We start from the raw sequence: 26817 nt of genomic DNA on the forward strand, positions 1-26817 counted from the left end.
CTTGTTCTTTCACATTGAAACCCTGTATCCATGTCACCAGCGTCAATGTGATTTTATTCATTTTATCTGTGTCAATCAGAAAAGGCGTCTTATTGTTTTCCATACCTACATGTTGGCATGTTTGTATTTCTTTATGAATGGTTCTGTACGTTGATTTAGTGCAACAAATATTAGAAGGTTGTGGTAGAAACCCTTGTAGCTTGATTTAAAATATGAAAACGCTTGAAGCATTCCAGTAATAAAGTCGAATTTATATGAGTGGGGTGTGCGAGTGGACATTCTCCATTTGTTCGCAGAAAGTGTGTCAAATGGTCCCTGTAGTTTTGCATGCACATCAGCAAATTGATATAACATTTCAAGCGCGACTTAAGCAAACCCGCAAAATTCGAATGACCATTAGAGAATTAGTTCCTTTCGAAGAAATTCTATCCGCACTTAACTCCGACCTCGATTTTAAAGTACTTAAATATGATGTATGTACGCGAGAGAAACTTTAGCTTCTGTATATATAATATAAATTTTATATAAATCATAAGAATTCCATGTTTGCTCAAATGCTAATCAAGTCATATTCAAATATGTTGGCAACAAGGAAATATTTGTTGCACGTTAAAGTTCCAAGTGCAATGCAACCACTCCCGCAACCATGTTGTATCCGAAAGGTGAATTTTCAAAGTCTAAAGGCTTAGAAAAATGAATAAAATGAAAACAAATCAGTAAGTTACGACGTGTTTATGGTAGGAAATATATATTATTTACACATCTTAATGAAATGACACGTTATGTTAGCTAAAAGCATTTTTTTTAATGTTAATAACTTATTGAACAGTTTGTCATTTAGTGTAATTTTCAGATTTAAAAAACACAAAATTACGATTGTAATGTATAGTTACATATTTATTTACATAAAGGGATATAATTTATATCGTGTCAAAACTAAATCGACGCTGCAACAAACACAGTTCGAAAATTTGAACCGCCACCAATTACACCACACAACGGTGGGCGAAAAAGTTTGTTTTATGGACAAAAACATCCTTCAGGATAAAAGTAAACTTAACTTAATTTAAAAACAAATTAAATCATATGAAAGCATTTTACCTATAGATTACGTCCAAATACTTTGAAACTTTCCGTCACGTCACAGTTTTAAAAAATCGGGATTGAAGTACAAAATCTTTGGCTTTTATGGACTTTATACCGCTTAATAACAGCTAAACTATTCGAAGTCCAGAACCAGAATATTACTGAAGTGGTACTTTGAACCTTTGATTTTAACAATGAACAATCATAGTTTTTTTTGGGACGTCTTCTTCTTACTAAGTACAATTTTGTTACTTTTCGTCATCTGCAGTAGCTTTATATTTTCGTGAAAAAGTGACAAAAAGCCCTAAAGAATTAGGAGAAGACATTTTCTAAGTTTGGGGTCGTAATCCACTGGTTGAATCCTTTCAGATTTTGCAGCGAATAGTCTTCTTATTGGGCATTTAAAGAATATAGAAAATTCTTAACAAATAACGTAAATTTTTGATGTTTTTAAAGTCCTGATAACTTTAAACACTTTTACCATCTTAGTAAAATACATAATAAAATCAACACTGTAAATCATAGTACATTACAATAAACATCATATACCGTTTTCGTATTGTCATGTAGAACATTTTAACAGAATAAAATTAGAACACGTAAAATGCTCACAGGCCCACTGTGCACTCGAGAAATTCACCACGGCTGCGAACGGCAACTTAAGTTTGTTTTCGTTGCGGCCAAGTTTTCATTCGGTGTTTTGGATTTGGTAGATGCTGCCGCGTGAATGCCATCGTCGGACAGGTATTAAAACGTGCACCGCAGACATTTGAAAATACATTCGCGTGTGATTCCCCCAACTTAAAAGGCCTTTAATTTGTGATTTTACATCAAAGAACATTCAAATTGCCATCATTAAGTTGGCAAACTTTATGGATGAATTGAAAACATTACAAAAAACAATTCAATGTGAAAGTGACGGGTTTAATATTTTTTGAAACTGAATAAGTGTGTTATGCTTACTATCACAAAAAGTAAACTAAAAAATTGAAACATATTCTTTCTCAAGAAGAACATATTACCTCTATGTTGCGAATGATCAAAAGTGCCGAAAGTTTATAGCTAAGATGGACAGACCAAACATTCACATAATCGAAATGATAATTGGCCATAACCGCCTCGTTTCAATATTATGACATTTTATAACACGATTATCATCAAAAGACTATTTTATGGGCACTTGGGAATCGTAGAAATTAAAATGGAATGTTTTAGGCACTTTTAAATAATTGCCCCCACAGTATCAGTGATCGCTTCATAGACATCTTATTATACCCCTGTTCACAGAAATACCATAACTTATAATCTTCTCCATCGACGCACAAAACGGTCCATTGAAAATGTTGTGTTGTGGGCCATGAAATTCTTTGATCCGTTTTTAATATTTTTACTAACAGTTCAGAATTGAATTTACTTTGGCCCGGCACCTTCTGCTAGCGAAAATTTTGGCATATATATTTGCTTATAAATATAGAAGGTAGCGCTCACTAAAATGTTGTTCTTGCTTTAAGCCCATGATCTATTGTCATCCTGCTGATTTTGCGATCTGGGGACTTACACATGAACGTTCAGACGCGGGTATATAAATTCATTTTATTTTAAAAATTCTTTCTTCCCATTGTCTACATAATATAGTTATGCAAGAATTTTGTTTGAAAAATGTACTAAAACCACTCGGAAGATACACAATTGTGGTTGATAAAATGGAACTAAGACAAAAGAAGAGTGATGACAAAAATGAGTGTGGCTATGTCTGTGTGTTTATGTACATTCTTGCGTATTAAGGAACTGAAAATTTTTGAATAATTTTTCTGGTATCTTGTCGAAACCGAGCAGACCCAGTAATACACAAAACTTAATTTAGCACAAGCTCCTAGCGTAAATAAAAATGTTTACACGTGCGCATTTGTGCCATTTGTCTCAGTAGGTGGTGAGGCACATTGGCCTCGTCTGTATATACCTGGCGTTGATGCTTTCTGAACATTATATCGTGAGCCGATATCCTAATGCGTTGTGTCGTATACGTATTATTCCATTACACATTCATCCACCCCGATATATAAGCACGCATACGCATTTCTTCTTGGCAAAACTATGACGGACGCATGTACACGTCTGAATATAGGTTTATACGTATTTTAGAGGATATATTAGACGTTGTCTCGTGCAATTAGAGTCGAAACGAGCAGATGGCCCCAGCATGTATTCTAAATGTATTTTCCAAGTTCCAGTAATCGTTCGTTTTTCCATTTGGAATGAAAATCATGGAGTCTTTTGAGTGTTCTCTATAAAAAACTCTTTGTGCTCAACCATTTACCCCTTCTAGGCTATAAAAATATTACATTTTTGAGATGTACTACCAAGCACATGATCGCCTTATAGACAAAGTTAATGCAGTGCAAAACTAATCAACATATTGTTCCGACTTTTTTGTGTGCGATGGGGAATTTTTTAACGGCAATCTGCTAATAGGAACCACAAATTAACGCATAGGCCAAAGCCAATAGCCAGCTTTTATACATACAGGTGTAGAGGTGTTCATAAGCACTAAAAAAAATAAATAATCGTTTTGTTTAGATTTTTAATTCGCATTATACAACCCTAAAATTGGGTTGAATTTTCAAATAAAACAGTCGAAACAGCATCTATAGCCAAGACAATTTGTAAACACGAACACATCGATTTGTAATTGACTTTAAAAGCTTTAATGCAATAGTATGGACTCGAATATATACTGCGCAATGAAAGTAAACAACTGATCGTATAACTCGGGAATGGATCTGTGTTTCCGCGTAGTTTTCCTGGCCGTTACCCAATCGATATTAATTTAATTTTCGAAAAAACCAATCCAATCTGCAGTCTCGCCTTGCAAAGTGAATAGCTAAAGGAGCGCCAGAACAATGCAGAACTCCCCGGCTCCGTGTGCCTGGTACTTGCCCTGGTCTCTGGCCGCCCAGCAGCACCAGCAGAAGATGATGCAGATGCAGTCGCCGTTTCTGGACAAGATGGGGGCCCCCTCGGTGGGCGGGATCTTCGCTGCCCAGCCGCAGATGCAGCAGCAACTGTCGCCCAACACGGCGGCAGCTCCTCCGGCCAACTACCAGCAGCCCGCTCTGCACCCGAGTGCCGCTCCTGGAGCTCACTTCCACATGGGATCGCCGTACAATCACTTGGCTCCCCAGCTCCTGAATGCCGGACAACTGAACCAGAATGCACTGGCCAATCAATCCCACTTGATGCACTCCGCCATGTTCTCTTCCCTGCCACTCGGAGCCTACTATGCCCAGGCAGCCGGCGGAGGTCATGCGGCCTATGGAGGAGTTCCGCTGACACCGGCTGCCCAGCAGTCCCTAATGGCGGCCACCGGAGGAGCACCTGGTGGCCACCTGGCCGCCCAGCAGACACCTGCCCAGCTGCCGGTCCAGATGCCCGTGCAGATGGCCCCGCGGCCCAATCCTTCCGCCTGCTCCATGGTCCAGCCACTCAACTGCCTGCCCCACCAGGAACTGAATCACCTGTCGTCCATCAATCTCAACCTGCTGCGGAGCCCAGCGTCCTCGCTCCCAGCCATCCAGGTCTTGCCAAGTGCCGAGGTGCCGATTAATAAAAAGGTGAGCTACAGTTTACTTAGTACTTGTAATGATAGGCACTATTCGCACTCGAACCAGGGCCAGCACTTAAGTTACGTCTTTGGGTACACTGGGAGATTTACTTAAAAAACAATGGTTTTGAAAAAATTCACACACATTTCCTCTATGTTTGGCATCTTATTAAAAGAAAATGAATATAATTCAATTGAGGGACTTTAACTACGCGATTTATTCAAAAGTAGTGACAGAGATATTTGAAAACTCCACTTTTATACCCGTTACTCGTAGAGTAAAAGGGTATACTAGATTCGTCGAAAAGTATGTAGCAAATATTAGGAAGCGTTTCCGACCCTATAAAGTACATAGGGCCGTCGTCTGTCCGTCCGTATGAACGCTTAGATCTCGGAAACTATAAAAGCTAGAAAGTTCGGACTTGGTATGTAGATTCTTGAGCGTCTTTCGCAGCGGAAGTTTGTTTTGCCACGCCCACTTTAACGCCTATAAAGCTAAAACCCGTCTAGCAGTCAAATTTCTTAATATTTTTGAAAATTTTAAATGAGATTTTGTTCTGATTATTAATGTCCATCTACATGCCAAAAATTGTTCAATTCGAACCATTCATTAAAACGTTATAAGCAAATAAATTTTGCATTCTTGGGATCTGAAGCTTTGCTACTTGTATATCTCTATCTCCCTCGCACTCACTTGCTTTATATCTTGTTTTTCGATATCTTTGCTAAACTTGGTGATTCCTTTTTAATATCTCTAATTTTTTTAAAGATAGAAAACCGTATCGTTAAACTCAAATTTGATAGAGAGCGGTTTCTTGTTAATACACAGATAATACATGTTTGGAAATCGATTCGAAATGTCCTAATGAAAAGTTTACTATGTCAAAATGAATTTTCATCATTCGGATAATACACTATAAACTTAATAAATTTCTATCTTAGCTTGTGACCATGCAGTCATTGATCTAAATTACCAAGATAATTATTTACCATTTAGCAATTAAAGCTCAAAGTACATTCGATTTCCTTTCTATAACACGCTATTAAAATGTAATCCGCAAGTGAACAAATAAAAACCTAACCACTAATTGGTCTTCAGCTGTTGATGTTACTCCATAACAAGGTGTTACTCAATTTATACCAACGGCGATGTCAAAATTAATAACAGATTATTTCACATTTGAAAGTTTCTTGTCGAGTGTTTGCCCAACACGGACTCTAACGGTCTGCATTACTTTACAATGAAATCTTCTCAATCGGTGTTTGTCTTACGTCTAGTTACGTTTTCGACGTGAACATGAGGCTTTGGCTCTTAGATTTTCCGCATCGCTAAAGACGCCTTATAATACACTACTTAGCCGCTGTTTGCAGTGCCTCAGTGGCTATCTTTTGAAACCCGATGATTTCATAAGCCAAATGGTGAGCGGGCAGCCGGCTGACTGAGTTGGTCAAGGTCTCAGTTATAGCCTTACTCCAAACATACTAGTAGCCGCTCCGAGATGTTTTCCATTGTTTAATGCACACAGGTAATTTACACAGCGCGATGTCTATAGCTTTACACTTGCAAGCGTATGACCATGAAAATCAAGTAAGTTGCATCTGAAGGCACATAACAACTCACGTTTGTAAATAGGCAGCGAGTAGGAGAAGTTTTCAGGGGGTCCAAGGGGTTAAGATTCTTCAAATTAATAATGGAATTCATTCCACACAAAGTACTTTATTCTTATGATATAAACAAACTGTACACTCATTAATTTTTCATAAAGGTGTTTGCGTTATCCACCCATCTACCTACAGATTAAAGTTATTATGATCTTAAAATTTGATGCTATTAATAACCACATAGCTAAAACCCCCTTTAAAAGTGTATTCGCCTGCACCTGATGCGGATGTAAGATGTATAGAATTTCTATGTGATCTTGGTTTTGTGAAAAACTTTTCACATTCGCTAAGAACAGGAAAATCGTATCATTTATGGCTAGGAAGGCAAGAAGCTCCGTTATTAGACAACTTGAAGAGAATGTCACTGGACCATTCGTGCAACCAGCTCTTCTAAAATCCTACACACAGTTAGATGCATTCGTCAACCACATGCCGTATTTGGAATGAACTTACTTCAATCTAGTTTACCCAATCAAAAACTGGCTTAGGTCTGAACAGTTAGACTTGATATAAATCGTTTAGATTTTTTAATTGCAAGCACAAGTACACTGCCACAATTCTTCGAATGTTTAAGAATGGATGTCAAGTCGATCCGGAAAAGACACAAGTTGATTTACTTATATAATGGGTGCCGAATGGACAGTTAACTTCTTTGGAAATCCATTGTATCCAACATATTTAAAACAAACTTTCAATTATTTTTAATTTATTTTTGCAGCTACATATATTATTCCCTAGAAACCTAAAGAATTTTAAAGTTTTTATTCATTAAAAATGAATTGTGTTCAATTTTCCCTCTGAAGATCTTGGTACCTCGCGAGCATAGTACATATATATGACGTAGTTTTGAATTATAAAAGCTTTTAGCTGTTTAACAAATTTTTAGCATACAGTGTAAATAAAAATACATATCTAGTACGTAAGCACCTTAATGAGCGGTGTTCAAAATTGATTATAAATAAGGATTCGCGATAACAACGGGGCGAAACAAACATTCCAGAATGAGTGCTCTTGAAAACTGATAATTAATAGAGCCGTGGGTAGTGGTCACGTGTAGTTTTCGATTTTAGTTTTCGTTTTCCAGACGGGGGCTGACATCCGCCGGTCTCCTCGCACCTTGCGCAACATATTGGTGTGCAGGCGATAAAAGCGTGCCGACCGCTATTTGTACTTCGCCCCGGCCGCCTCTTCCTCTTCTGCTCCATGAACAGCCTTGGGGTGGGCGGACTCATAAATATATTCCGGGTGCTAGAATGAGACACAATTTTCTAGCACCACGCAGCCGGCATCAGCCGGCATTCGCATCGAAATTATATCAAAAAGAAAAAAAGAAAAGATATTTCGCATAAATTTCTCGACAGGAAAATACCTCGGAGTCACCTTGGAAGTGCAACCAACATGAACCGGATTCTGGGCTTTGATCAAAAATGTTCAAACAGGTTTCCTTAGAGATATAGTAATTTTGAAAAAGAGATTTTCATGATTGTTTCGGGTAGAACCAATATACTCCGAGCTCCACGCGTGCAAGTATAATTGAATTTGCATTATGCACATATAGATATGTGCTTATGAATATATGCAGATGTCTACCTATATATTTATAGAATCTTAAATACATTAACGATGATCGTGTCGCTGTGAGAATGCCATGTGGGATGGGGGCCGCCGTACGCCAAGATCGCTGGCAACAGGTCTCCGCTGTTGAATGATTCAATTAATTGATCATCTTCGTTTATACTCAGCTCTCATGGATGAGTGGACGTAAAAAGCGTGTAGGAGGTCTTCATTCATTTGTGTTCAATGGAAATCATCACCGGTAATTGGGCAATACAAACGAATTTTTTGCCCGATTAAATCCGACGGAACTAATTTTGGGTCCAGAATTTCGGGAGACCATAGCCGGATTTCTCATTTCATAAGAAAACATAAAGGGGGAATATTTCAATATATTTCATATGTGCCAAGAAAGAAAACACCGAAATGGCATTATCTTTTGTTAGTTGATGTGTTCTAAAATTTCTGTCAATCAAAGCTGATTTATTTTTAGTGGAGGACATACACTAATGTAGTCCTAACAAATATTTACTGCTGGCGTGTTTGTATATCACTTTAGTTGCCTTGTATAAACTCAAACACGTTGCTAGCAGGTGTTTACTGCAAAGTTAAACAAAACAAACAATTATCTGCTAGTCTAATCTTAAGTTGATCTCCTTCATCCGTTGAATCAAAAGTGGTAATTACATAAAGTGGCGCGAGATGAACGTAGAGACCGGATTTGTAGGATCTGAATCGCATTTTAACCGAAATACGAGATGAGCTGCAAAGATATGACGTATAAATTCATCTAATACGTAACCAACTAAATTGGTTTTGGAAACTGTAAATTGATCGTTTAATTTCCTAGGATATTCAGTTTACTTCCGTTGTGATCTTGTACATTGAATTCTTCACGTTATTACTAAAAACCTAATCCCTTTGTAATCCAAGCTAAAACAAATCATCTTTTTGACATGTTATGATTTTGAAAAAATAAACTTTCGGCAGGAATCATAGTATATTAGGTATCATAAACATAGCCAAAAATACTTGCAGTTAGCTTTCACGATGGTTGAGGTGTATTTTGTGCTAGTACAGCATCGCTAGTATATATTCTGCTGTTCATAACGATCTAAATTTAAAACGTATTCATATATTTCGAGTGTATCTTCTGTGCATTGTTCTAGGTTGAGACTCTTTTTCAAATATGTACATGGTCATGCATATGTGTATCCACGCGTTTTAGACCCATTGTAACTTGGGGGATTTCGCTGAGACTCGAAGCTGTGCCGGACGGCATCTCATCTTCATCTCGAGGTATCTCCCGTAGCTCTCCCGCGCGACTTTTGGGCATGCAACATGTTCCATCGCCCGTTGGGCGCACTGCCAAGGAAAGCAACGAGCAGAGGAACGCCATAATGGAGTAATACGACTAGCCGATACCGGGTACTTAAGATTGATTCCCCTTTTTGTGGGGGCGTTTGTTTTAAATTGTTTTCTCAAAAAAGCGAAAGAAAAAAAACATCTCTTCGAAATGTAGATTGATTGCTGTTATAAATAGATCAAGTAGTTTATCTCAAGAGAATATAAAATGTATGAAATACCATAACATACCACTCAAGGTCTCAAATGCCTTCACTTTGTTATATTCGTCATATCCAATTGTAGACCTCATAATGTACAACATATATATAAAAGGTCAACTATGCTCCCTTAATTCTGTTACATCCATCTAAACCTGTTCAATATACTCTTTTACCTCCAAGTACCGCGCATAAAAGACAACCGTCAGCCAATAGTAGCTCTGTGAAGGCACCAGACATATAAGCGTCGAAGCCAAGTACATATCCCAAATTGTTTATAAATATATGTGTTGTGAGAACAATATTTAGGTATCTGTCTGAAATTACGTAATATAAAACATAATGTAACCCAAGTATTGCTGACATGCCCACCCAGAACATCACACTTTGACCCAGAGATTAATGGGGAAGAACAAACAATAATATCTTTAAGGAGGAGAAGGCTAAAATAGATTCGACTAAAACTGCGGTTGATCAAATTAAGAGCTAAGGCCAAGTTAATATTTCTTTCTACTTTATTTGTGCAGCTTGTTTAGAACATCTATGTTACATTTTCTTTTACATGCATTCGTTAATCTCTACTAATCTTTAAATCTTCTGCTTTTTGTTTATTTTACAGACAACCTCTCCAAGGGACACCGAAAGTCTTAAAATTAAGATACCAGAAAAGCGGAAAACAGACGATAATGATCAAATAAAAGAATTGAAAAAAGTAAGTGAAAGCAATTTTTAATACAATTATATGGAAAATATATCTCTCATATCCATTTCTCATAATATTATAACCTAATACAAATCAATGCCATTTCCTTTAAGGCCAAGCTGGAGACAAAAGCGTTGAAGGCTAAGAGACCGGGATTTACGGATGAAAGATATCAAGAAACTTCCTACTACATGGAAAACGGTGAGCACTTTGGTTTCCCGAGTAGAAATGTTATAAAGAATGCGTTTATAAATAGGTCTTCGCAAGGTATACCCATACTACTTTACATTCACAACCTTCACGAAAGGCCGCTGGGTGGGCGAAAAGATTTTGGATATATTCTCTCGGGAGTTCCGAGCACATCCTGCCGAGGAATACGAGCGATGCATTCAAACGGGCACTCTGACTGTCAACTTCGAGAAGGTACCCATTGACTACCGGTTGAAACATAACGATCTGCTCGCCAATATTGTTCACAGGTAATCTAAAATTTTACAGGGCACACTAATTGCCAGTAAACAGATTCAAGTCATTGCAATTGTGTTCCGTGTAATTCTTCATACTTTGCTTATTTTCAATGTGTTTCCACCTAATAAAGCAAACTAGCGCTCGCAGCATGCAAGTGCATCTCAAAAATAAAATATGGCCTTGTTGCCAAAAGATTTTAAATTGTATTGTCCCAATACCATTATTTATCAAACGACAATCTATAGATAATAAGTGCTTCCTTACGCCCCAGAATCATCGTTTTTATTGATTTTATAATTTTCAAGATAGGCACTGAAAATAAATAAGAATACAATGCATAGAACACTATGCATACTCGCCAAATCATAATGAACCCATATAAATTAACACAATGAATGACTTTCTAATATCTTTCATATACCCGTACTATTACAAAATGGCAATCAAAATGTTCATAAACTTTTTACAATATCATAAAATGACACACGCCGAAAGATGTACCCTCTTTAAAATTTATCCCATCAAATCTTTCTTTAATAGGCCATGAAAAGTGTAAAGGTCTCATTAAAGTAGACTATAGAAAACTATAGTTATCTTTCCGATCTCTAATAAAACAACCGACGGAGATGATATATCGAACTAACCCGTTTCATGGCTATCTTTACAGACACGAAGTTCCAGTGACTTGTCAACCAATTAAAATTGTGCATATGGATGAGGACATTGTAGTTGTAAATAAGCCAGCATCGATACCTGTAAGTGGCTTAAACGACCGCCATTTTACACATATAATACAGAATTAGTTAAATACTTCCACTTAAGTCTGTATTTTAATGTTATCACTGTCAAAAACCTACTTCCTGAACATCTGTATTCGTCGATTTTAATATTTATCGATTACTAGAGTTCCCTAAGAGTTTCCTGTGCTGCTATTTTACAGGTACACCCATGTGGACGGTATAGGCACAACACTGTAGTCTTCATACTTGCTAAGGAGTTTAACCTCAAGAACCTTCGCACAATTCACCGACTTGATCGATTGACTTCCGGGCTTTTGTTATTTGGACGTAGTCCAAAGAAGGCGCGCCAAATGGAGCAGCAGATTCGAAACAGACAGGTTGAAAAGGAATATATATGCAGGGTTGAGGGCGTATTTCCAGAGTAAGTTAAATATATGAATAACCTTTGAAAACATATTAATCAAATTTTTTTCATTTACAGGGGTATAGTGGAGTGTAAGGAACCCATTGAAGTGGTTAGCTACAAGATTGGCGTGTGCAAAGTATCTCCAAAGGGTAAAGATTGTACGACGACGTTCCAAAAGCTGTCCCAAAATGGCACAACTAGTGTGGTACTTTGCAAACCACTTACTGGAAGAATGCATCAGATAAGGGTGCATTTGCAATACCTAGGTAAGAGGGTCTTGAAATGTCTGTTCCTTAAACCCGATACTTAAGCAAAATACTCTACTCTAAAGGTTATCCCATTCTCAATGATCCACTCTACAATCACGAAGTCTTCGGTCCGCTAAAGGGACGATCCGGTGATATTGGTGGAAAGACAGACGATGAGCTTATACGTGATCTCATAAATATACACAATGCTGAGAACTGGCTGGGAATTGATTGTGATTCGGACATATCTATGTTTAAGACCACCAAGGACGAGGCAGATCGGGAAAGTCTCAGCAGTGAGCACACTTCCGGTGGGTACACCTACAACTTCCGATTTCAATTTGTTAATATATTATCATGTGTCATTTTCCAGTCGTTCATCACAGCGACGATGATGGGGGCGTAAATTCACGGGAAACAACACCTCCATGCACTGAAGCCCAGCAACCAGAAAGTAGCGGTAAAAATATAGAACGTACAAGTATAGCCAAGGAGTATCCAGTTACTGTACAGAAGTCTTCCACGGAAATTTCCCCAGCTCTGCTGGATACAATGGAGGTTCCATTGGGTGGAGGTGGATGTAACGTGAACAAGGTTTCAGTAGATGAGCACTGCTACGAGTGCAAAGTGCACTATCGTGATCCAAAATCAAAGGACCTTATAATGTATCTGCACGCTTGGAAGTACAAGGTTTGTATTCCCATATTAATTGTTCAGTAGAGATGTCAATAACTGGATATTATATGCCTTTTAGGGCCCTGGATGGGAGTATGAAACGGAGTTACCCAATTGGGCCCGCAACGATTGGGACCACTTAGACTCTGTATGAGTACACAATACTACGTATATTAGAAACCAAACAGACCAAAATCAACAAAGTTACATATATCATAAATAAAACATGTGCCTTTAAGATTGGATAGCATGCGTACGCTTCTGTTAATGCGTTATACAATAATATTTATGTACACAAAGGCGTAGACAATGCGTTTTAATCGATTGTAAAATTACATACGCATTCTAGAATCCTATAAAATTCACAATCAAACACAAATAGGCTAATGCTTGAGCTGAAAAGACGTGCAAATAAATTCGAAGCTTTTATTACAAATTAATAGGTATATTTATATGTATACAAGACATGCACTTATCTGAATTAATGATATGTGAAAGGCAATATATATATTATAATCGGAATAGAAAACTTTATAGAAATTAGTTTGTATGAGTGTAAAGCAAGATCATATACTGAAAAGTGAATATAAATAAAATTTTACAAATGTTTCTTAGAAAATAATATAATATTGATTTATTTGTTTTGAAATACATAATATTTTGGATCATGAAGGATGTTTCATTCTCTGTAAGTTTGTTTGCTTCATGGTGAGTATATGAGTAGGGAAAGCCCCTGAAAGGACCACGAATAATACATAAGGCTAGAATAAAAGCAAATGAAACAAAACTACTTACCCCTTCGCTCTGCAAGTTCGCAACTTTTTTCATTAAAATACACTTTCGCATTCTACTACTTCTTTCTCCTTCAAAACTAATAGTTGAATTTTTTATTAAAGAGGGTAAACATACAGGCATTTTTACCCTTGTATGTACTTAATGGACTTTTGTTACCCCTTGCACAGTGGGTATAGGGAAAAGTAGTACTTCTGCGAATGTGCAAAGTGGTAGGAATGAAAAGTATTACTGCAGGGGCCTAAGATTCGAGGGAAGTTATTAAACATTTATTTTGCCATGACTGCATCTCCTTCAACGCACATTTATATTTAACAAAGTAAGTATGAGACCCTTCTACAAAATTTGGCTAGGCCAGCAAACTCATTAATTAAATATGAATGCACGAAAAATATTTAAACATCTGCATTGTAATTGAAGTGAAGAGTTAAAGCTGACTATGGGTGACCCCCTCGAAATTAGTTGGTCTCATTTACCCTCTGCAGTATAATACAAAATGTAACATACATGCATGTACTTCATTCCTGGGGTTGTTCTTTTAGAAGTATGGACGATAAACTCACAAAATATTTTCTGACCGCAATTTCATCCTACAGACTTAAGAAAACTCAAGCAAATAAATCAAGTGCGTAGAGGCCGTCTCATCCCCGAAAGACAATAGATGTTTTTCCCTTTAAAATTACGTTGCTTGGCAGTCTAATACAAAAGCATAATGGTCGTATGACACTTGCTTAAATTGCGACTGACTGGATTTATATCAAAAAGTTATGGCAACCTAAAGAAAAAAGGGGGTAAAAGGGTGGGGATCACTTCAAGAATTTATATCCAGACTTATTTCACTTACTTGAAACCATCTAGAAAATTTTAAAGGAAGCTTTAGAAGGGGCACAATACCTTACATTATTTTATGCCTACTTACTAAAGGAAGGTAGAGCCTACAATAGGTGATCCTTTAAAAACAAACAGTATTACATTACACATTTAATTTTATTAAACACATTTTTTGTTGCTAAGGTGTTCTTCTTATTGGAACTTAGGCTACTGCTAAGTATACAATAAATGTACGGATCTCCATGGGGCTCAGTTCGATAATGTATTCTTGATTGCCGCTATCTGCCTTGAAGGAATTGTAGGCACCCTCCGTCGACTTAGAGGATCGTCCCTCAGCCTGATTAACCTGATCTGAATCCATTTCGCGCTTAATTCGGTTACTCTGGGCCCCCAGTTGTCCGGCTGGCAAAGCTTCCTCAGCGTACTTAACACCCAGCAAAGGTTTCTCGGCACTTAGGAGGTGAACAGACTTCGCCGGTTGCGAGAATGTGGCATAAGTGTTAAATGCGGCTTGCTCGGGATCCGGAACGAATTGCAGTCGTCGAGACTCGTCCAACCAGGCGTTACCATCCAAAGTTGTTTCACGAATCCCCTCAATGTCGAAGGCACTTAGGACGTTCTTAACATTGAACTGAACGGGCTGTGAGTACGAAGCATCCTCTCCGTTCTCCATTATATGCTCGAATCGCACCAGAAGTTGGTTCTCATGCCAAGGTTCCAAGGTAAGAAGATGTACGGGCTTTGGCAGAACCAAAGAAATCCCAGTGAACTGTGATCATGGGTTGATTAGATTAGAATAAAATGATTATTTAGGTATTTTTTTTGACTTACGGAGTTAGTAAAGGAAGTCTGCCACTCATCCGCACTATAAGCCTCCATATTGCTGAAGAACTTCCATGGGGGCAGCAGCTTCTCCAGTTGGGTTAATCTCTCAATTCCCTTGAGGGAGACACCTTCCCGATCAGTAGATTTTCCAAAGAAAAGATGGTGCTTTCCCCGAGCGATCAGTCCATCACCGAACTCAGTTTCATTAAGAGCCTCGCCCACTCCAAAGGCATCGTCCTTTAATAGACGACGGTGAACCATCAGTTCCAAGGATCCATCCTTCAAGGAGCTGCCTCCCTGGGCTCTATCCGTCAGGATTGCCATGCGGGCAGTATCGTCCTCCAGATCTATTTTAGTCGTAATAGGGTAATAATTGCCTGCCACTTCCTCGTTGATTCTTACGCTCCACGTATCACGGTGGTTAAGTTTCCTCTTAATCATTTCGCGACCTGCATAAAAATCAAATTAGGTTAATTACCAAAGTGTGATATTCCAGAAGACCAAACTCTTACCATTTGAATCGGTGCGGAAAATGCCCTCTGACTCAATGTCGGAGTTAAAGCGTGTTATGACTTCCTTGCCAATGCCATCGTCGATGGGAATCGGTCCAACCAACCACTCAAACTCCGCAAAGGAGTTCTTGTTATAGACACGCACCACCTGGCTAATCCAATCGTTGAACTTCTGATGGACTTCGTGAACCAAATCGCCCTTGTAAACTTCAATTTCTACTTGGTCGGTGGCAAAGTGAATCTTGTTTTCGTTGGGCCGGAAGATGTAGGCCCCAGATGACCGATTGAGGAATTCAGCATTGTTTCCGACTGCACCTTCGTAGAACAAAAATTCCTGACTGACCAATCTGGTAAGACCATCAGCTGTTACGTCATAAAGGAAACCATTGGTGTCGAACCCAAGTTTAATGTGCTAAGGATAGTGAATGAATGAAACATAAGTTATATTTTATTCTATAAAGATAACTTACACTGTTTCCAATTTGAAAAACACTAGAAGTTCTCTTCGGCAAAGCCTTTGGCATTTTGGAACTTTCAGTGCTTTCTTGTCTTTCAATATAATATGTTCGATATCCCAGAGGTGGAATGTTGGTGGCAAGGAAAACTAGTTCATATTTGGCAGTAGAATTTCTGTGCTTAATGTCGATAAGTGCTTGGGGGATCGGAACAGCTTGAGTTTCCAAAGTCACGCCTGAAAATAAATAATGTATCGTTTTATCCCTAATCTCTTAAGGTTTGGTTCCTTGTAACCTACCCTTGTTATCGATGATCTTGTAACTGGGATCTGGCACGGGAATCCTCACATACTCATTGACAGTGTGACCCAGAGGATTGTAAAGGGTTAGCGCAAATCTGTCGTTCACCTCGGAAACGGGACAGGCAGTGATGTTTAGTAAGGGACAGGTTTTGAAGTCAAACACATATTTGGCCATCTTATCCTTGACATTCTCCTTCGATTTTACCGTCAATTGATTCAACACATTTCGAGTGGTGGCGCCACAGGCTCTGAAGGCAACACTCATTCGCTTGGCATAGTCCAAGGCAACCTTCTCCTTTTCCGTTCCAGTTATGGCATCATGGTGCTGCATTATTCCAAGGGTTTCGCGCATGAAGGTCAAGTGAGGACCAAATTCTCCGGACTTGTTGGGGGCCAGAGCACTCAACTGCTTGCAAACTTGCAGGAAATGATTACCATCCCGTTCGTACCGCTTCAAAGTCGGACGCGATGTGAAGTACCCGGTCCAGTAGGCATGGGGATCGGATGCGTATGGGAAGAAGTCGTCGCTCTTGGTGGGCCAAGTAATACCAGCATCGTGCAGCGATTTCAGATAACACGATGGGGTCGAGTAGAGAAGGTTTATATTCGAACCATTCGCCTGGCGCTCATTGGCATATCTGTGAGTCGGTAAAGATAGGTCTTATATAGTAGCTACTCCTCCCCTCTCCGCTAAGCTCTGCTAAGGAAAGCCCCTACTTACTTAATCAATTTATCCAGGTTCTTGTACCACATATCGGCGTTTTGGTAGTGGAAGTCCTCACCCATGGTAAGGATCACGTTAGGAGTGCGGAACTGTGTGGACATTTTCGTAACATACTCCAAGAAGGTATCCACCTAATATTCACACATAGGTATGACATTCAATTAGGTCCTATTTTTATTAGAACGACGGCACATTTTTGTTGCTTTTGGACAGTACAATTTTGAATTTAGGGGCTTTCTTTAACAGTTAGCTTAGGGAGGACAAAACATTATTACCGTATCAATTTGTCAAGGTTCTTGTAATACACCTGGGCAGCCTGGTATGTGAAATCACCACCCATTGTGATAATGATATTGTTGGTGCGGTAGTATTGGGATTGGGTCTTGGCGAAATCCAAAAACGTATCGATCTGATGTGGTGGGGGACACAAACAAGTAAGTAAGACAAAACAAATGTTGAACCAATGCCAAAAGCATAACACTAAAAACACTACATATGGTATCAGTTCTTACGCGCTCTTTCACATTGTTATCGGGGCTGTGTTTGCCATCAATTATAGGGGCATCGCTGCATAAAATATCGAAACAGAAACCATCTGGTGCCTGGTAGTTATTATAAAGAGCGCCACTAAACAGATCCGATTCCTCTCCTACAATTTCAGGTTAGTAATGGAAAAGTTTCAAGATGAGAGGGTGCTACTTACCCAGATTCGCAGATCCGTGCCATATCATTTCAGCATTTTTGGTCATAAGACGTTCGTCCTTATCTTGGTAGTCCAATCGTCCAAAGAACATTCCATCGAAACCCATTTGCGCGAACATGGAGGCCATTTCCCTGGAGTGACCGAAGGGATCGATTTGCCATCCAACTCGCGGACGTCCACACTCTCCAAAGGTATCATTCAAAAGTCTGCAATTATATTGGTCAGTTAATAGGGTTTGTCTTTTGGATTTCGAAACGTACACACCTCAATCCCCAAGAAAATTGATCAATCACACTTTGATAGTGGGTGGTTGCCTCGTCATTCATGCTCCAAGCGCCGCCAATGAATTCAAGTCTACCCTGCTCCACCAACATCTTCACAGCATCCTGGACTTTAGTAGTCTGCTCCTTCCACCACTTGAAGAAAAATGCAGATTCGACATAGATGAATCGTTTCTCTGGGTCTCTCAGCAAGGCCTCCACAACCGAATCGATTATGTATTGCACTCCAGCTTTCTGGATCCTAGTCTCGCTGCCATAGTAATATTGGTCAACAGTTTTTAGCCATCCGACATCATCATGCGTGTGAGCCACAAGATGAACGTTCAGCATATTCGGTTTTGTAGCATGGCAGCTCTGAAATTAATTGGGATTTTAGAAATGTGTTTTTCATATTATATAGATGTCTGAAACTTGCAAATTACACTTCCAATTACTTTCCAGTTATGGATAAAGTTAAGGAAAAAGTTTCGAACATTTATGTATTATATTACCTTACGTCTTTTAACAATACCAAGATGTGAAAAACATCTAGGAAAATGAAATAATTATGTCATGTTGCAAGTGAATGATCTATACAATACACAGGACCTAGCTGATATTGTCTGTCAGACATCTTAGGAACTAATAATACAATACATAAACAAATACATTTCTCTTTGGCATGCTCTATATATCGCCTTCTCTTCTCTCGATTATGGTAATTACACATATCTTTTTAATAATTATCAAGTTGCTTATAAAATAGTCAGGCCGCTGCCTATATATAAATATATATTAAAAGTACTAAAAACTAAAACCAATGAATGGTAAATACATTGTTGAGAATGAAAATACAAAGCAAAGATTGCCGGCAATGCCAATTCTAGGTATACATATAACCGTAATCAGTATCATTCTCTCTTTTCAAACTCGGCCTGGAAGAATTTTGTGTGTATGTTAGGCCGAATAGCAATCAACATGTTGCAAGTTGTACCATAATAGATCGTATTTCCTAGAAGGAAAATTTACCTGATAGCCGCACTGAGAAGCCTTTTGTTGAACACTCCGCAAATCGGCATCGTGAATTAGGCAGCCAAGGGCGCAAAGGAATGCAAGCCACACAGAAGTCTTTGCGGACATTGCAGTGTTTATATTATTTACGTTTGGTGAGTTTGCATCCAATTATTTGGTTTTCACAGCGTACACTTTGCCAGTATTTTATCATATACACACACAGGCTCTGGAAATCACTTCGACTCTTCAAAAAGGCACCGTCCCAACCGATCGCATCGGGTTCTGAAAGCGGACTGCTCAACCAGAGACCGCAAACTCAGCTCGAGACCTACTTGAGAATAATTCTTTATTGCTTTCTACATACAAACACTGAGAAAGTGAGCAAGTATTCTTACATACACTTGGACTTGGGAACACTACTATGTACACATGGATGAATTCGCCGGGTACAGTGCTTGGAATATACTGATAGGGCTTTATAAAATTCGTACATGCGCGCTCGAAAGTGTTCCTTCGAAGATTAATAAAGTGGCTTTAGCTTGATCCATTTAATCGTTTCCACTCTAAAAATTAGTGGAATGGTTAATTGGTTTTTGAAAACCAATTATGATAGCAGTGAAGTAATTGTCGGTACTATCGAAAACTCGAAAAGGGTCTGAGTGGTACACTTCAAAAACAGGAGGTAATAATATTATTCGGTACAACTGTTTCAGACTATAGTTACCCAGTATTCGCTTACAGATTGTCATTAAAAATTAACTAATTTAATCCCCCCTTATAAGATTACGTTAGTCCTGAGTATGCACATCTTCAGATGTCTGTTTATGGGATCGAAGAACATCTAAAAACGATTAAAACGACAGATGATTGATAGAACATTGATAACCCTGATTATATTGGGAAAATTCCGAGACCAAGCGAATCTTAAAGAACAGTAAAGGACGTAAACAACCATTATCTGTGATTTTCATGTTAAAATTCCTACAACTGGCTAAAAATCACAGTAAACTTAAAAAAAACAAGGAAGAACGCTATAGTCGAGTACCTCGACTATCAGATACCCGTTACTCAGCTAAAATGACCAAAGGAAAATGGAGATATGCAGCAAAGCGAGGTTGAAATGCGCCACCTACCGGCGGTAGACAGATTTTAGCGTTGTGGGCGTTAGAGTGGGCGTGGCTAAGTTTTTTTTGGATCAATCGATAGGTATTGACAAGACCAATACATTTCAGTTAAAATTTTTTATCTAGCATGAATATTGTGGGCGCCACAGGCTTGGGCGGTTTGTGGGCGTTAGAGTGGGCGTGGCATATTCGCGTGACAAACTTGCGCTGCGCTCAAGCCTACGGAATCTAAATCAGAATTCCCATTTCTCTATCTTTGATATTTTCCGAGATATCTGCGTTCATATTTACGATTTTTTGAAGTTTGTGGGCGGTTTGTGGGCGTTAAAGTGGGCGTGGCAAACTTTTTGTTTGTTTTTTTTGGGTCAATCGATAGGTATTGATGAGAACAATACATTTCAATTAAAATTTTTATTCTAGCATGAAAACTGTAGGAGCCTCGGTTTTGGGCGGTTTGTGGGCGTTAGAGTGGGCGTGGCACTCTGCTGAAACAAACTTGCGCTGCGTAAGAAGCTCAGGAATCTGCACGCCTAATCTCAATAGCCTAGCTCTTATAGTTTCCAAGATCTCAGCGTTCATCCGGACGGACAGACAGACGGACAGACGGACAGACGGACAGACGGACATGGCTAGATCGACTCGGCTAGTGATCCCGATCAAGAATATATATACTTTATGGGGTCGGAAACGCTTCCTTCTGCCTGTTACATACTTTCCGACGAATCTAGTATACCCTTTTACTCTACGAGTAACGGGTATAAAAATATCTCGGTCCCTGTTATTTTGGCAACTACCGCCAGCTTTATTTAGACATTTCTCTCCGCTGACTTTAAACAAAAATTAGTAAGTTTCTTAATAAAAATTTAAATTCCTAAGCCGAAAAAACCTCTTAAAGTTTTGTACATAAAAAGTTAGTGGTGGAAAGAAAATTATAGAACTTTTAAAAAACAAGAAAGGAAGTTAGCTTCGGCAAGCCGAAGCTTATATACCCTTGCAGCTATAATTATTAAATTTAAAAACACAAAAAATGATATTCCCAATAGTATAAGATAATATGTCAAAAAACACCGAAGCTATAATTTGTTTCATATTATTTTCCTACCAATTTTCCGATCGTTCCTATGGCAGCTATATGATATAGTCGTCCGATTTTGATAAAATTAAATTCGAAACTCAGAACTAATTAAAAAATGTTATTTCCAAGCGTAGGAGGTTATATGTTAAAAATCACCGAAGCTATAATTTGTTTCATATTATTTTCCTACCAATTTTGCGATCGTTCCTATGGCAGCTATATGACATAGTCGTCCGATTTTGATAAAATTTAATTCGAAATTCAGAACTAATTAAAAAATGTTATTTTCAAGCGTTGGAGGTTATATGTTGAAAAACACCGAAGCTAAAATTTTTTTCATATTATTTTTCCACAAATTTTCCGATTGTTCCTATGGCAGCTATATGATATAGTCGTTCGATTTCGATAAAATTTAATTCAAAATTCAACATTATTTAAAAATTGTTATTTCCAAGCTTAGGAGTTTATATGCTAAAAAACACCAAAGATATAATTTTTTTTCATTTTTTTGTCCGATTATTCCTATGGGAGCTATAAGATATAGTTGTCCGATCCGGCTGGTTCCGACTTATATACTACCTGCAAAAGATATAAGACTTTTGGGAAAGTTTCAGCCCGATAGCTTTAAAACTGAGAGACTAGTTTGCGTAGAAACGGACGGACAGACGGACAGACGGACAGACGGACAGACGGACAGACGGACAGACGGACATGGCTAGATCGACTCGTCTAGTCATGCTGATCAAGAATATATATACTTTATGGGGTCGGAAACGTCTCCTTCACTGCGTTGCAAACTTCTGACTGAAATCAATATACCCTCTGCAAGGGTATAAAAATATATATTTGTTCCACTTAGCAACTATTCCTAGCAACTCGATCCCACTGATCATTTGTAAGCTAAACAAAAAATATTGAATTAAAAGTGGAACGATTAAAACATAATTAAAAGCCAAAGACAAAAGATATAAATGGCGTGATAACAAATTTATTCAAAGTGGAGCAAAGTTTAAATATTTACAGATTTGTGTACACATTACAAATATCTACCGGATGTTATAATAAAGACGAAGCCATTTAAAATTACTAATGTTTTTTTGTATAGTAGGAGTAGAGCTTTTCGCTTAAATCAAGGTCATTTTTCACCACATTACCGAAAAGACTTAACAAATGAGAATGTTTGTTATAAACACTCTGGGCAACTTTACCCAGTAAAATCATTTGTTCTTTAAAATTAGTGAAGGTTTGGATTAGTAATATAAGCATTCTTAAAGGAATACAAAACACATCTGCATCACTTCTATAAGTAAAACAGTGAAAGTATTCATTGCCGATAAACTCGCATGTGGTCTTTAAGAGCTGGTAATAAAAATAATGAAAAGTTTTTTGTTTACAAGACCGCGGGCTTAAATACCACTTATTTGAGTTCAAATTCATAAAGCCATTCGATTACCCTTCGTAATCTGAATAATTAATTACTTGAAATGATTGCAACAGAGATAAGAATTTTAATGCAAAACACAAAAGTCGTTGACTAGAACTCAAACATAAACAAATACGAATATGTAAGCTTATTTTGATAAGCCCCAACTTGAAGTTCATTCCAATACAATTATAATTATTGTGTTCTAAAAGAAATCGATGGTTTCTTGTTATAAGCAAATACAATTGATGAATACCATGTGCATTTATGTGTATTTCCCTCTATTTAGGGTGTAAAAGTTATCGCCAACGCTCCTAAATGGATTTTAATTCATAATCACACTCAAGTTTATGCGATCGCAGTACAAGGTTTATCGCCTCAAGTGGCACATTGCTGGGGTCTAAGGAGCTGCTTTATTTCTCGTTTCATTTCACTCGACTCAACCGCCGCGATAAGACCCATCCGCGGAGCTTCGCGTTCACCGAAATGGATTATTTCAGTGGTGTACTTGTTTTTATCACCCTCTTTTTACTGAACCCAGTGATATCTGAGACAACCTGTGGGTTTAAGGTAACGACCCCGGAATTAGTTATTTAGAAATACATTATCGACTGGACGTTCAGTGCATTTTCTTCCTGTGATCTTTAATTTGGTTGAATTTAAACAAATTATTCTCAAACTTTAAATATCAAGTGCATTCTTAAATATATATTTGGATTGTAGGCATGCCCCAACACGAAATTAAACATGATCAATGTTCATTTGGTCCCCCATTCGCACGACGATGTCGGTTGGCTGAAGACGGTTGATCAGTATTACTACGGAAGTCAGAATAGCATTCAGCACGCAGGAGTGCAGTATATTTTGGATACAGTGGTCGAGGAGCTTCTGAAAGACTCGAAACGGCGTTTTATTCAGGTGGAAACCTTCTTCTTTTCGAAATGGTACTCCGAACAAACCGAAACTGTTCAACGAGTGGTGCAAAAATTGGTAGCAGATGGACGATTGGAGTTCGCAGGAGGAGCTTGGAGTATGAACGATGAAGCCACAGCTCACTACCAAAGTGTAATAGATCAATTTAAATTGGGCCTGAAGTGAGTACTCTTAAGAACCTAGTTAAAACAAAAGTGTATTCTTCATTTAATTGTATTACAGATACTTAAAAGACATCTTCGGTGACTGTGGACGTCCGACAGTCGGTTGGCAGATCGATCCTTTTGGCCACTCCCGGGAAATGGCGTCTATATTTGCACAAATGGGATACAATGGCCAATTTTTCGCTCGCATGGATTACTTGGATAAATTGAAACGTCTGCTGTACCAAGAAATGGAAATGATTTGGCAATCGAGCGAATACCTGAAGAATTCTAACATATTTACTGGAATGCTTTACAATCACTATTCCGCTCCTCCCGGCTTTTGCTTTGATATCAATTGCCAGGATGCTCCAATTATCGATGGCGAGAGCTATGACAATAATGTTGACCAAAGAGTGAGTGACTTTATCGACTATGTTAAGAAAATGGCAGAGTTCTATCGATCCACTCACATAATGGTACCCATGGGAGACGATTTCCAGTATGAAGACGCGGGAGTTAATTTTAAAAACATGGACAAACTGATTAAGTAGGTGATAAGCTATATTAGGGTATTACGTATTTTGTTCCTAATCTGTGGTGATTCTAATTTTAATCAGGTACGTCAACGATCGCCAATTAGCGGGATCACAGGTCAACGTTTTCTACTCAACGCCCTCCTGCTATCTCTACGAACTGCATCAGTTGCACCAAACTTGGCCGAACAAAACCGAAGATTTTTTCCCGTACTCCAGTGACTCTCACTCTTATTGGACAGGATATTTCACCTCCCGTCCAACCCAGAAGCGCTTTCATCGGGATGGAAATCACTTCTTTCAGACAGTAAAGCAACTGAGTGTTTTGGCCAATTTAACCGATACTCAGCACCTGGAAAATCTTGAAAGTCTTAGCCAGGCTATGGGAATCATGCAGCACCATGATGCTGTGACAGGTACCGAAAAACAGGCTGTAGCCCGCGATTACGACCGTATGTTGTTTAAGGCGATCGTTGGTGCCGAGAATAATGCTCGCGATGCCCTTCGATCCCTAACCAATTTAACTTCTGGGGAGTTCGAAAGTTGCCTGGAACTGAATATAAGTGCATGTGCTTTCACCCAGAATACTGCCAACAATGTGGTTGTGACCCTAGTAAATCCACTGGCTCATTCATCAACGCAATATGTGCGAGTTCCGGTGAAGAATGAAAACTACATAGTTACCGATGAAAAAGGTAAAATACATCAATAAATATTAACAACAAAGTATATTTTTTAAAATCCTAATAGGTCGTGAAATACCCTCGCAAGTTATACCCATTCCCTGGGAAGTTTTAGCTCTGGAACATCGATCGAATGGCACGCAACACGAGTTGGTCTTTAAAGCCAGTGTTGAGAAGATTGCCAACTTTTTAATTCGCGTACTGCCAACCCCGAAAAATATTGAAGAACACCATAGGGATTTCCCTGAGGAAAAAGCCCAGGACGGGGCCGATGAACTAATAGTGGAGAATTCGGTGAGAAAATCATTATGGAAAAGTCTTTTAATATTTTATATTTATAAGCTTTTCTTTTAAATTTCAGCTCGTCAAACTGACTTTTGATACCACTACGGGTGGCTTGAAAACCATTGAAATGAACGGCATAGCGGAAACTATTCAACAAAGCTTTGGAGTATACAAAGGATTCCGAGGCAATAATGATGAAGCCAAAAACCGCTCTTCCGGAGCATACGTTTTCCGACCGGACGGAGATATTGAAGTACTGAACAATAACAAAGTGGAGCTTACTTTCTATAACGGCTCGATAGTTAAAGAGGTCCATCAACATGTAAACGAATGGATATCCCAGGTTATCCGCATATACGATGAGGTAAATCATGTGGAGTTCGAATGGTTGGTAGGACCAATTCCGGCGGATGACGAAGTTGGAAAAGAGATAATCACTCGCTTCTCGAGCAATATAGCCTCGAAGGGCAAATTCTATACCGACTCAAATGGCCGTGAAATGCTAGAACGTAAGAGAAACCAGCGGGAAAACTTCGATCCAAATATGTCGGAAGGTATTAGCGGAAACTATTACCCAGTAACCGGGCAAATTTCCCTGCAAGACGACGTAAAGCGAATCACCCTGCTAAACGATCGAGCTCAGGGAGGAGCCAGCTTGAAAGACGGGGAATTGGAGCTGATGCTGCATCGTCGCCTCTTAAGTGACGACGCATTCGGAGTTGGTGAAGCCCTTAATGAGACTCAGTATGGAACTGGTTTGATCGCAAGAGGAAAAATATATTTAATTCTCGATGCTGCCTCGGAGAAACCAAATCACGCAGAGCGACAGCTACAGCACGAGTTGGACCAACACTTTTGGAGGTTTTTCAGCAAATCCAATAGTGTGCCCTCTGTAAACAAGCACATGATTCCCGATTTCACAGCCTTTCCTAAATCTGTCGAACTGCTCTCTTTTGAACAATATTCCAAGGACCAAATATTGATAAGAGTGGAGAACTTGAACACGGAAGGAAACGTGGTTAGCTTTAACATTCACCCCCTTTTTGAGTCCCTGAACGGAGATCGGATTTGGGAAACCACTTTGGACGGAAATATGCAGCTGAGCGATATGAAGAGGTTCAAATTCAGTCAAGATGGCTCCGGTGGAATTCCTTCCTCCGTTGAATATTACTACGCTCCTCATAATCCCATGTCATCTGACTCTACAATGAGCGCCTACGAATTCGTTGTTACTCTGATCCCAATGCAAATTCGTACATTCATAATCCAACAAAAATAAAAATGTAGCTATTTGCAAGTTCAAATGGCCTAAAAGCTAAAACATCGTAGAGATTTTTAAACGGGTTTTAATTTCATTAATTTTTGACCATAAAACCTTTGGGGTTTGCTAGTTGTAAGTGGGAAATAGGTATTCAATATTAAAAGATACTAGGAGCCCTTCATTGTTTTGTCCTTTTTCTTCTTCGTTACACTTTAAACTATTTTTTTC

The 26817-nt window shown here is 38.7% G+C and overlaps 3 protein-coding genes across 6 annotated transcripts; 2 read left to right on the forward strand and 1 right to left on the reverse strand.

Annotated features, from left to right (window-relative positions):
• The first annotated feature begins 1720 nt into the window (after positions 1 to 1720).
• Positions 1721 to 13297, forward strand: LOC119547483 (RNA pseudouridylate synthase domain-containing protein 2). Of its 3 annotated transcripts, none has more exons than XM_037854369.1 (11): positions 1721 to 1830; positions 3946 to 4697; positions 10088 to 10180; positions 10285 to 10372; positions 10428 to 10650; positions 11307 to 11394; positions 11580 to 11800; positions 11861 to 12051; positions 12117 to 12344; positions 12407 to 12723; positions 12788 to 13296. In XM_037854369.1, exons 2-11 carry the CDS (start codon positions 3987 to 3989, stop codon positions 12860 to 12862), a joined length of 2235 nt encoding a protein of 744 aa, XP_037710297.1. In that variant the 5' UTR covers positions 1721 to 1830; positions 3946 to 3986; the 3' UTR covers positions 12863 to 13296. The 3 variants fall into 3 exon arrangements, with proteins under 3 accessions (XP_037710297.1, XP_037710299.1, XP_037710298.1); XM_037854370.1 differs by lacking the exon at positions 1721 to 1830 and having other exon boundaries at positions 2830 to 4373; positions 4431 to 4697; positions 12788 to 13297; XM_037854371.1 differs by lacking the exons at positions 1721 to 1830; positions 11307 to 11394; positions 11861 to 12051; ... (1 more) ...; positions 12407 to 12723; positions 12788 to 13296 and having other exon boundaries at positions 2793 to 4697; positions 11580 to 11763.
• A 1171-nt stretch (positions 13298 to 14468) lies between these two features.
• On the reverse strand, positions 14469 to 19425 carry LOC119547461 (lysosomal alpha-mannosidase). 2 transcript variants are annotated; one of them, XM_037854342.1, is made up of 10 exons: positions 19142 to 19425; positions 18117 to 18487; positions 17853 to 18058; positions 17662 to 17798; positions 17147 to 17280; positions 16423 to 17063; positions 16139 to 16359; positions 15669 to 16080; positions 15163 to 15605; positions 14469 to 15100 (listed from the first exon to the last, which is right to left on the reverse strand). In XM_037854342.1, exons 1-10 carry the CDS (start codon positions 19250 to 19252, stop codon positions 14534 to 14536), a joined length of 3243 nt encoding a protein of 1080 aa, XP_037710270.1. In that variant the 5' UTR covers positions 19253 to 19425; the 3' UTR covers positions 14469 to 14533. The 2 variants fall into 2 exon arrangements, with proteins under 2 accessions (XP_037710270.1, XP_037710269.1); XM_037854341.1 differs by lacking the exon at positions 17147 to 17280 and adding an exon at positions 17425 to 17558 and having other exon boundaries at positions 19142 to 19424.
• Positions 19426 to 23158: 3733 nt separating this feature from the next.
• LOC119548097 (lysosomal alpha-mannosidase) lies at positions 23159 to 26652 on the forward strand. The gene is made up of 6 exons (XM_037855186.1): positions 23159 to 23318; positions 23472 to 23842; positions 23904 to 24374; positions 24445 to 25055; positions 25111 to 25337; positions 25405 to 26652. Exons 1-6 carry the CDS (start codon positions 23235 to 23237, stop codon positions 26605 to 26607), a joined length of 2967 nt encoding a protein of 988 aa, XP_037711114.1. The 5' UTR covers positions 23159 to 23234; the 3' UTR covers positions 26608 to 26652.
• The last annotated feature ends 165 nt before the right edge of the window (positions 26653 to 26817 follow it).

This window comes from Drosophila subpulchrella, chromosome 2L, assembly GCF_014743375.2.
Source record: "Drosophila subpulchrella strain 33 F10 #4 breed RU33 chromosome 2L, RU_Dsub_v1.1 Primary Assembly, whole genome shotgun sequence".
NCBI classification, from domain to species: Eukaryota; Metazoa; Arthropoda; class Insecta; order Diptera; family Drosophilidae; genus Drosophila; species Drosophila subpulchrella.